Genomic DNA, 11712 nt, shown 5'->3' on the forward strand with positions numbered 1-11712 from the left:
GGCCTGCTCATCTTTTGTTCACTTCCTTCCCAGGTATTTGATAATATTGAAAATCGTGGCTGGGTGTGGTTTCCCACGCCTGTAATCCCAGCACTTTGGGATGCTGAGGCAGGAGGATTGCTTGAGCTCAGCAGTTTGAGACCACATGGGGCAACAGAACAAGACTCTCTACAAAAATAAAAGAGTGAATGCATAATGTATGCACGTCTCTATGTAGCTGCCTTCCCAGCTACTCTAGTGCCAAAGGATGGAGGATACCTTGAGCCCAGGAGGTCCAGGAAGAGGTTATTATTATTATTTTTTTGAGATAGAGAGTCTATTTAAAAAAAAATATGTCATTTTGAAATTTTGTATTCTGATTGAGCTGGTGTGCACAGGGGTGATATTATGAAATACATATTTGGTCCTAGACCCTGCTTCCTGGCACACAACTCCTACAATTTTTAGAATCTCCACAAAGTGGTGTCTTTTTGTATGCCAGTGAGTTGCTGGCAGCACCTAGGTAGCTCTAGGCTGGGGAATAAGAGTGTTGGGACTTTCAGCCCCCTGCTCGACCTTCAGGAAGGGAGAGGGGCAGAAAGTTAGATTCATCCCCAATGGCAGGACAACAGTTTAATCTACACCTACATAATGAAACCCTCCATCAAAACCAAAAGGACGGGATTCAGAGAGCTTCTGGCTAGCTGAATATATGGAGGGCAGCACGCCCCTAGTGGGCACAGAAGCTCCCTGCCCCTTCCCCCAAACCTCATGCTGTGTCTCCTCATCTGCTTCCTTTCCTAGGGTATCCCGCTTGCCACAGAACATGTGAGAAGTCCCTGGGCTATGGAGCTAGATGAGAGAATTAGGGCCTAGGTAGAAGAAAGGGTCAAGCAACCAGGGCAACTTGCTGAAGCAAGATGACTTGGGTCCTACCTACACTGTCTCTTTAGAGGCTATGGCATAAGCAGCCATGGGTTTCCATCCTGCCTCTCACACAGTGCCCTTGATATGGTGGGCAAGATACTTACACCCTTTGGGACTGTTTTTCCGTTTCTAAAGTAGAAATTACAATATGTACACGAAAACTACCTGCTATGAAAAATAAAGGAAATAACATCAAGCAGGCTTTACATGCAGATAAATTTGGTTTCCTACTTAGATTTCTTTTTTTCCTTTAGATTTCAAACGTTTTCATTTCATTTTTCCTTACAGCTACATTTCTAGTGTGTGATAACCTGCTTTTGAATTTTAAGTAAGAATGTCAGCTTTTAAAATACATTTGAATTCAGAAAATAAATATTTGATTTAAATATGTTAATTTAATAGCAGTGTAGCTGGTGTCACCCACGGTATACATTCTGAAGTTAATTTCTAAATAACCGAGGTGTGACAAAAGCAACTGAATGTCTGCAGTGTGGGCTGAAAACCTTTGCTGCGTGTTATGTGGGTGGATCACCTGATATCAGGAGTATGAGACCAGCCTGGCCAACATGGTGAAACCCCATCTCTACTGAAAATACAAAAATTAGCCAGGTGTGGTGGTGTATGCATATAAATCTCAACTACTGGGGAGGTCGAGGCAGGAGAATCACTTGAACCCAGGAGGCGGAGATTTCCAGTGATCTGAGATCGGGCCATTGTACTCCAGTCTGGAAAATAAAGAGTGAAACTCCATTAAAAAAAAAAAAAAAAAAAAAAGGAAGGAAGGAAAAGAGAAAAAGAAAAAGAGAAAGAGTGAGAGACGAGGGAGCGAGGGAGAAAGGAACGGAGGGAGGGAGGGAGGGAGGGAGGGACTGTACCTTTGGGTACAGTCCCAGCAATGGGACTGCAGGGCCAAATGGTATTTCTGTTCTTAAGTCCGCGAGGAATTGCCACACTCCTTTCCACAATGGTTGAACTAATTTATACTCCAACTAACAGGTGTAAGCGTTGCCTTTTCTACACAAACTCACCAGCATCTCTTATTTTTGTTCTTGCTTTTTATCCAGTCTTATAGACTCTGACTCTGTTTTCTGAGACAGGATCTCTTTCTGTCTGTGAACGTGAATTCCACTGTTGTGTGAGACTTCCCAGGATTGCAGCTCTCTCAAATGCCTGTGTTTGAACTTAATGAATTTGTTACATTTTCAGTGGTTTTCTTCTTGCCCCCTGTTATGGCTGTCACTTCTTCCACACATGCTCTGCCAGAGGTGGCGTAGTTTTTGTGTGTCATCCCTCCTCAGAGGGACTAGTCACTCTTTTGTATCGGTTCCCATGGCTGCCTTATTACCTCCGGTCTCTCATGATCTAAAAACAAAGCAAAACAAAAGATAATGCTATAGATTATGAGGCTTTTTCTCATTTTCAGGGCTAAAGTGACTTTCTCTTGAGGCTTTCTAAATCTTACCTGGTGGTGGAATTCTCCTTTGTTAATATTTTGAGTACTGGTACAAAAATACAGCATTTAAATATATGAAGTAAAACATAATCCAGGGGCTAGCTGACTATGGTTTGAGATCTAAATACAGCCCATGACTTGTTTTGCATAGCCATTGAGATAAGGATTTTTTTTCCATTTAAAAGTATTATTTCTAAAAAACAGAACAATATGCCACAGAAACTACATGACCCACAAAGACTGAAATAATTACGATCAGATCTATAAAAGCAAAATTTGGTGACGTATTTAATCAAATACCTGTTATTCTGCTTCGCATTATGGCATACATCATTTCATCCATTAATTAATTTATTTACACAAGGATTGAAAATATGGATGTAACTCTATCCCCTCAAGAAAGCATCCAGCTTTGTGATACCATGGTTTCAGTCTGGGAAGCTTGTCCCAGGGATCAGGTCAATATACGAACATATATTTGAGGTAGGAGACTGGCAGGACTTGTTTTCTGGTCAGAACTGAGCCGAGAGCCTACAATCAGAATCTATGGCTATTTCTGAAACATACACTGTCTGAATGACCTACAATATATTCAGGGGAATCAGTTACCAGTCCAGAGATTTAAATGTGAAGTATCACAACCGAAAAAGAAAAAAGTAAACAGGTGTGAATGTATTTAGTCTTCAGAAGAATTTGTTCTATTACATTTATTGGAAGCATTTATAAAACTGGCCAAGGTGGGAGGATCGTTTGAGCCCAGGAAATTGAGACCAGCATGGGCAACACAGTGAGACCCCTATCTAAAAAATAATTAAACCAATTACCCAGGTGTGGTGTCTGCACCTGTAGTAGCAGGGACTGGGGAGGCTACATCGGGAGGATTGTTTGAGCCCAGAAGAGGGAGGCTTCAGTGAGGTGTGGTCATGCCACTGCCCTCCAGCCTGAGCAACAGAACCACACACTGTCTTTTAAAATAAAAATAAAAAAGGATTTATAAATAAAGATATGAAAATAATTCATTTCTTCCAGAAAAGGTCTTTCTGAGACACATCCTCCAGTAAGGGACTATCTGTTCCCAACGTTTTCTGAATGCATGAGATTGGACAAAGAGAAACGAAAGCTCTCAAGTCCCTTTTTTCTACTACAAACGCGCTGGGGATGTGGGTTGGGGGACAGCGGAAAACCCTACCCTGTCCTGCAAAGTCCCTGGCTCAATGTGCACGTCCCTTCCTGTGAAAGTTCCTTGCTGCCCGTGCGCCTTGTTCTCTGCCTTCTGTCCCTGCACAGCTGTGAAAGGAGAGGTGGTGACTTCCTTTATTCGTGCTGACTTCAATTTAGCCAGTAGGTCTGCAGATCAGTCCTCTCAGAAGTTGAAGTGTGAGTGAGTGTGAGGGGGAGCGGGCGGGCTTCCTGTGCGTTGTGCCACTTGGTCCATGGCCTCTGAGGTCGTCATCTTTCTACTAAACCTCAGCGATGGCCATGCTGTTGTGGGGTCCCGGGCCTGGGAAGAAGGAGGGCCATAGAGGACAGCAGAGGAGGGTCCGGTGAACATGGAGTGAGTTTTTTGTTTGTTTGTTTTGTCTGTCTGTTTGTTTGTTTGTTTTCACGGAGTCTTGCTCTGTCACCAGGCTGGAGGGCAGTGGCGCAATCTTGGTTCACTGCAACCTCCGCCTCCCGGGTTCAAGCGATTCTCCTGCCTCAGCCTTCTGAGTAGCGGGGAGTACAGGCCCACGTAACCACACCCAGCTAATTTTTGTATTTTCAGTAGAGACGGGGTTTCACCATGTTGACCAGGATGGTCTCGATCTCTTGGCCTCATGATCCACCCGCCTTGGCCCCCCAAAGTGCTGGGATTACAGGGGTGAGCCACTGTGCCCGGCCATGGGGTGAGTTTAGAAAGCTGACATTATTTGAGGTATTTGAATCCTGGGTGGGGGGCAACTCACACACAGAGAGGAGTGATTCCAAAGTCATTAATGGGGACCTAAAGGGGAGCACAGGACAGGACCAGGCGGGATAAGGAGGGGCACCACAACCCTTAAGGCACGAGGGGACCTCACTGCGCATGCTCCTTTAGTGCCCGCCTCCATGCGCATGTTCACTGGGCGTCTTCCCATCGGCCCGTTAGCCAGTCTGGGGAACTCCGCGGAGCTGTGAGCCAGCAGCTGGGGTCCGTGAGGTCTGGATTCTTTCTCTCCTACTGAGACACAGCGGGTAGGTTCACAGGCCGATCCAACTGGGAGTGAAGTGTGAGCGAGAGTGAGGAGGAACCAGCGGGCTTCCGGAGGGTCGCATGTTTGGTGACTCAGGGTGAGAAGGGCCTCGAAGTTGTCGTCCCTTTCATGCGACGCTGCACCCATTGTCTTGTCATGGCCATAACTAGGGAGGAAGGCAGGCTGAGGAGTGGAGGGGCTCAGGTGAAGCTGGGGCGATGCTGGGGTGCTGCTGGTGGAGGTATCCGAGTCCCAGATGAACCTGTAACCCCGACAGAAGATTCCAGACTCCCCAGACGGGACCAGGGGAGGGATGGCATGAGCGGTATGGAAGGGTCCTGGAGACCGGGAACGCTGCGGGCTAGTGACTGCAGCCCCGAGGTCTGTAGACTGCCTGGCACAGGTGTCCTTTGAGGAGTGACCACTACTTTGTAGCAAATTCTCAACTCCACTGTGGAGATTCCAATGGGTGGGGCTCTGAGTTCCTAAAAAAGTGATTTGGGTCGGGGTGGGGACGAGGGGCCTAGCAAATCATTATGTGACAAAATTCGCCATCACTTCAATTTTAATTCTCTAGCTGTAATTTCCTACTTGTCTCCCTGATGGAGTGTCCATTTGGGAAACCAGCCCCATGGGAAAGACCCTGTGTTTTCTGCCGGGAGCCTTAAGACATTGCTCCGCCAGCTAGACCTACTTAAGCGACTTTGCAAGCATTCGTTTCAAAAGTTGCACACACTCATACTTGCCCTGGGATTTTCAGAGTATTTCTAAATTAAAAAAAAAAAAAAGACCAAGTTAACATTTGACCATGAAAGTGGTGGAATCTAGTTGTCCTGTGAAGTGCATTTTGCCAATCACAGTATTCTGCTTGGAGAGTGAAATACGTGTTGATGAGGAAGATAAACATATAGGCCTATACCAAGAAGAAGTTCATAACCTCCTGAGTTCATTGTGCCTCTGCTTATGAATGTCTTAACATTCGATGTTTTCTCTTAGCAGAAAGTTATTTTTCTGATAGTGTTGTTGGACTATCAGAATGGGAGTCCGTTGTTTATGGCCTCCCATTCATAATTGTCTCCCATGTTGACAAAAAATGATCATGGCATCCCATGAAGGAAAGATTAGTCCAGAGGATGATATTTGGGTTTTGTGTGGATGGATGATCGTGTGTGCCCAGATTTTGTCCACAACTTCCTCCTCATGCTTATTCAGAACAGATTACACTCATTCATCCCAACATAGACTAAAATGGCTTCCAAAGTCCTTGAGGATATCTATCTTTGAGTAACCTCTCTGAGGAAAGAATAATGTTATGAAGAATAGGTATACGGGGTAGTGTTGGAGAAATGCCTCTAGACGTACTTATGATAAGAAGTATCTATGTATTCTGCATATTTATATTATTGACCTGTATTAATAGCAAAACTTTTTATCTGCACACACCCACTGAAACACATACACACAGAGCCAGTCCCAGGAGCCCAGTAATGGAGAGCCCCAAGAAGAAGAACCAGCAGCTGAAAGTCGGGATCCTACACCTGTTCAGGAGACAGAAGAAGATCAGGATAGAGCTGAGATCCAAGGTGCTGGGAAGGGAAAGAAAGCATGTCTATGGGGCGGGAAAAGGTCTATGTGTGCGTCATGGTCTATGCCATGAGCAGTAACAGGAGGAAGGAGAACAATAGGAAAAGATACCAAACATTTGCCCAATGTTGGCAGGAAAGGGGAGAGTATAGTTTGCAGCTTCATGCTGTCCCTGGATATAAGGAATCTTATTTTATTCTTCGAGATGGATTTGTGTGCTTGAAAATACAGTCCTTACTAAGTCACTTGAAACCATTTAATTTGTTGTATAAAAATGTACATTATTTCACTAGTTTAATTTGATCTTCTTAGAATGTTGGTGTATGATCTTCTCAGCCATGGTCTCCACAGTATTGTAAGCACCCGTTAAATGTGTGTAGAGTGTGAAGTAACCCGAACTTATAAGACCATGGAAAAGGCCCCTTTGCAAAGGGATGTTAGCCCCATTGTATAAATAAGAAAACTGAGGCTCAGAGATTGAGGCTTGCAAAGAACACTTGACTCATGGAGAAGGAATTCATATTTTGTTCAAAGGTTTGTGTTCTTCCTACAATCCATGTTGTAATAATAAAAAGTGAGCAGTTTGCCTAACATGTATAGCACTCAATTGTGTCTGTGCTGTAAGGTACTTCAGTATTGGCTCAGGACAAAACAGTTCAGTGAAGCAGGACATTAACTCCAGAAAAGAGCTCAATGAATGATAGCCACTGTTTCCTTTGATTGGTGCTTTTGACTGTATATTGGACAAAAGTTGGAAAATTCCGGACACTGGTATACAGGGAGCTATATTAGTGTGATTTCAAGGGGGTTTTAACAGTTGTTTAAATACATTCATAATTACAAAAGTCAAAGTAGGTTAAGATTATCCTGAAACAGAAAACGTATCTCCAACAGGTAGCATTTTCAAGCTAAACATTGACTGAATTTGGGCCTACTTTCTGTAGTCTCACTGCAAGACAATGATTTTTTCTGTTACTTTTGGTATATTATTCTAAATGGGATTCATTTTTGTAAAGTTACATATAAGGTTCTTGATCCTAAGCATACCACAACGTTGATTAACTACCCAAACAATTTCCAAGTTACCTCAACAAGGGATGGGTGTCACAACTGTAGAATTTGTCAGAGGCCCACCAAAACATTGATCTAATTCTTCGGAAAATTACGTTTCACTTATGATTAAAGTGGCATTCGTGCAGCTGACTTCAGATTTCATAGATAGTTGACACTTGCTGTTCATAATACACAATGGTAAAGTGCGGGAAATTTACGTGTAATGTGAGTTATTCTTAGATTGTATTCAAAATAAGACATTGGGCCAGGAGCTCACGACTGTAATCCCAAAATTTTGGGAGGCTGAGTTGGGCAAATCCCTTGATCCCAGGAGTTGAAGACCAGCCTGGACAACACTGAGAAGTCCTGTCTCAAACAAAACAAACAAAGAGAAATTAGCCTTGGTGGTGGGGTGCACCCATATGCTCAGCCACTGCGGAGGCTGAGACAGGAGGTTCTGTTGAGCCTGAGAGGTTGGGCTCACACTGGGCCTTGATTGTGCCACAGCACTCCAGCCTGGACGAAAGAGTGAGACCCTGACTCAGAAAACAATAAAATATCATAAAACAGGGAAACAAAGGTGTATCATCTTTGCACGACATTCATTACCACACTAACTGACAGAGATTTTTTCTTTTTCTTTTCTTTCTTTCTTCCTTTTTCTTTTTAATGTGGCAGAGCGTCATCTGTCAGCCAGTCTGGATTGCTGTGGCATGGTCTTGACTCACTGCCACCTCCAGCTGTTGGGTTCAAGCGACATCGGCCTCCCAAAGTGCTGAGATTACAGGCATGAGCCACTACGCCCGGCTCAGGCTTTATTTCATAACGCTAAGGAAAAGAATATCATCATTTCCTTATTTATATTTCATGTCAGAATGCTTAAATCGATATCCTTTGTATTTCGAAGTGCGTGACATGGAAGGTGATCTGCAAGAGCTGCGTGAGTCAAAGACCGGGGTTAAATCTGGATTTGGGTGCTGGCATCAAGGTGAAGATTATACCCAAAGGAGAACACTGTAAAATGCCAGAAGCAGGTATGTTATCCAACAAGATGCAAAGTTATGTGCTTACTCATTTATAGAATATTATACTTGTGATATTAGAGGGATAACATTACTGCTGTCTTCAAAACACAGTGCAAATTCAAACTTTCTTTGAAACGCCGTTCAGACCCAAATGCCAGATTGCAAGACTTAAACACTATGAGATACAGAAACAAATTGGGTGAAAGCCATATTGAATCATCAAACATGGCAGCATTTTCTTAGGGTGGTGTGTAACCCACAGCTAACATTTTCAGATTCTTTTCTAATTTCTGCTTTTAGCAAATACATAATGCATTTGTAATAAGAGTTTGTGTGAAGTATGCTGAGCCCTGAAGCAGATTCTAGTACCAGCTCTACCATAATTTGTGAGACTCTGGATGAATCGTATAAATTCCACACGCATCCTTGCTCTCATTGAAAAGAATGGATGCACATCAGATAGATTAAAATCCATTTCATTGCTGATTTCCACATGCTCTGGTCCTGTTGGATAGAAGACCAAGATATTCTGATTTTCATGATTTGTTTTTCACAACAGTCAGCTTCCGTCCAATTATAATGTCTGAGTTGAGATTCATGGTTCCTAAGAAAATGAGTGGGCACTCTGCTTGATGTTTGTTTTCCTGTATGGAGTCCTGTATGAGTGTTCTTGGATTTTGTCAAATTCTGAATTCTCTGGCTCTTAAAGAATAACTGTGTTTTAAAGTCTTCCCTCAGTGAAGCCTTGAATGACTGAATGATAAAATGGCAAGAGATCATCAGGTTTCTGTGGCCAGTGAAGTAGGGAGAATGCATGTAGGTCAGTGATGCTCAAGGTGGGTGTAAGATGCTTCTGCTAAGCATGGCCCCTGCCCTCCTGTCAGTCTTCACGAGCTACTCCGTGTAATTAGGTTGAAGACTCATATAGTAGAGTCACCTCTAACCATAGCATAGGTTACATATTACAGGTTTCTGCCTTGAGACATTATGTGATAGGGTTTGAAGTTCAACAACAGCAGGGTGCTAATTCCTGAGTAGTTGACATAAGTCTGTTTTGCACATGTTTTCCAAATTGGTGACTGTTAATTACAATACCTCTTGAAGTTAAAGGAAGCACCCCATGTTGAAGGGAGAAATTACCTACATGTTTTTACTCTACTCTGCTGAACCATTCCATTACACTATTTACATTAAAAGATAGTTCTCAGACTTTTTCCAGGAGCCCAACGAACAAGCCTCAGTTGTATTCTTAGGGAGATCATAGCTTTAAATGCACATCTTATTAAAATAAACAGCGCATTCCATGATAAAGGAAAAGAATACTATGAAATAACGATGAAAGAGCCACAGAATAAACTTAAAGGAAAAAGAAAGAGGTAGTGCACAAAAGACAGGTACGAATCATTAGTAAAAGGAAAAGCAGTTGAAATGTCATAAATTTAAAAGATTGTTGTTTTGAAATTTAGCTATAAATAGAGTATTCGGTTGTTTACACAATCTTGAAGAAAATGGAAAAAGCACGACATGGAATATGAACAAGACAGAGTGATTTAATATAGGGCATTATTGAAAGTGACTACAATCTTGAACACTAATATTTTCAGAGCATGGATGAAATGGTTGATAAGCTAGGAAGGCATACATTATTTATTTCTCGAATACCTATTTATCTAAGCATCCCAAAGCCTGTGGAAGAAACTGTGAAATATTCCAGTTGTCCCTCAAAAAAACATTTAGTTTTAGAAATAAATTTTGGCTTTTTCAGCTGTCCTACTCTTGTTTTCCATTTCCGTATCCCTCCATTTTTTCATGTGTGACACGGTTCATAACGCTATCACATGTTGATGACAAAACTGATAGTAATAGCATAAGAGTAATGCGACCACATACTTAATTGTACAAATGGGAATACTTTCAAGTGTAAAAAGAGGCATGATTCACGTTGACATCACGGTAGGAGAAAACTGGGTATAAAAGGTTACTGTACCTTACAAACCACAGAAGGGTGAACGAGCCCAAATAAATGTGTTTGCCCTTCTGCACAATAGAGTAAAAACAAATGCAATGCTGGCCTTTCTATTCACTTCACTTACGCAGTTCCTAAGGTGACATTAACCGTTTTCTTTCAAGGTACTACTCAGACCGTTTCCAGGAGCCCATTTGGCATCCAGACCGCAGATTCAAGTCAGAATAGTAAAAGAGTGTTTGCCAAAAATTATACATTTTTCATAAATTCCTTTTTTGTTTCTTAGGATTTTTGTGTGGCGCTGATATTTTGAGTAAAACTATGCACAATGTTTGCTTTCTACTTTAAACCTCTCTTTAGTGGGTTCACTTCATTTAATGTGTTTGGACCTCGGACTGTCTTGCTTTCCTTGTAGCACTAGAAAGCAAGGTGTGTTTGAAAAATATCTTTAATGCATCCGCTTGGACGACTATTGTCAAAGTCTCTACAGAGGTCTACCTGAATGTAAGCAAAAGGGTGACTCTTAGGCTTCTGTTTTTGTCCATTGTAGAAAACTAAAACTCTGGTGTCTTTTCCATATCCTTAATGTCATCTAAACACAGTTCTGCTAGTAATGTTCCCACCTGTTATGTTTCTGTTACAGGTGAAGGGCAACCACAAGTTTAAATGAAGAAAAGCTGAAACAACGCAAACCGGTCTTATATTAGATATTTGACTTAAACTATCTCAATAAAGTTTTGCAGCTTTCACCAAAGAAGGCCTGCTCATCTTTTGTTCACTTCCTTCCCAGGTATTTGATAATATTGAAAATCGTGGCTGGGTGCGGTTTCCCACGCCTGTAATCCCAGCACTTTGGGATGCCGAGGCAGGAGGATTGCTTGAGCTCAGCAGTTTGAGACCACATGGGGCAACAGAACAAGACTCTCTACAAAAATAAAAGAGTGAATGCATAATGTATGCATGTCTCTATGTAGCTCTCTTCCCAGCTACTCTAGAGCCAAAGGGTGGAGGATGCCTTGAGCCCAGGAGGTCCAGGAAGAGGTTATTATTATTTTTTTTTTTGAGATAGAGACTCTATTTTTAAAAAGTTAAGTATCATTTTTGAAATTTTGTATTCTGATTGAGCTGGTGTGCACAGGGATGATATTATGAAATACATATTTGGTCCTAGACCCTGCTTCCTGGCACACAACTCCTACAATTTTTAGAATCTCCACAAAGTGGTTTCTTTTTGTATGCTAGTGCATTGCTGGCAGCACCTAGGTAGCTCTAGGCTGGGGAATAAGAGTGTTGGGACTTTCAGCCCTCTGCTCAACCTTCAGGAAGGGAGAGGGACAGAAGGTTAAGTTGATCCCCAAAGGCGGGACAACAGTTTAATCAGTCACACTTACATAATGAAAATCTTCATCAAAATCAAAAGGACAGGATTCAGAGAGCTTCTGGCTAGCTTAACATATGGAGGGCATGCCCCTAGTGGGCACAGAAGCCCCCTGCCCCTTCGGCCATACCCCG

General features: G+C 42.5%; 1 protein-coding gene across 3 annotated transcripts; it reads left to right on the forward strand.

Annotated features, from left to right (window-relative positions):
• Window positions 1-4432: 4432 nt before the first annotated feature.
• LOC139360706 (X antigen family member 1-like) lies at window positions 4433-10951 on the forward strand. Of its 3 annotated transcripts, none has more exons than XM_071088546.1 (4): window positions 4433-4573; window positions 6038-6155; window positions 8117-8243; window positions 10844-10951. In XM_071088546.1, exons 2-4 carry the CDS (start codon window positions 6060-6062, stop codon window positions 10864-10866), a joined length of 246 nt encoding a protein of 81 aa, XP_070944647.1. In that variant the 5' UTR covers window positions 4433-4573; window positions 6038-6059; the 3' UTR covers window positions 10867-10951. The 3 variants fall into 3 exon arrangements, with proteins under 3 accessions (XP_070944647.1, XP_070944649.1, XP_070944648.1); XM_071088548.1 differs by lacking the exon at window positions 4433-4573 and adding an exon at window positions 4752-4897; XM_071088547.1 differs by lacking the exon at window positions 4433-4573 and adding an exon at window positions 4794-4953.
• The last annotated feature ends 761 nt before the right edge of the window (window positions 10952-11712 follow it).

Source organism: Macaca nemestrina, chromosome X (assembly GCF_043159975.1).
Source record: "Macaca nemestrina isolate mMacNem1 chromosome X, mMacNem.hap1, whole genome shotgun sequence".
Classification (NCBI taxonomy): Eukaryota; Metazoa; Chordata; class Mammalia; order Primates; family Cercopithecidae; genus Macaca; species Macaca nemestrina.

Coding starts and splice junctions, on each gene's coding strand:
- LOC139360706 (XM_071088546.1), top strand. CDS start 6,060: ATGGAGAGCCCCAAGAAGAAGAACCAGCAGCTGAAAGTCGGGATCCTA. Junction 6,156..8,116: donor GGATAGAGCTGAGATCCAAG/GTGCTGGGAAGG, acceptor TGTATTTCGAAG/TGCGTGACATGGAAGGTGAT. Junction 8,244..10,843: donor CTGTAAAATGCCAGAAGCAG/GTATGTTATCCA, acceptor TTTCTGTTACAG/GTGAAGGGCAACCACAAGTT.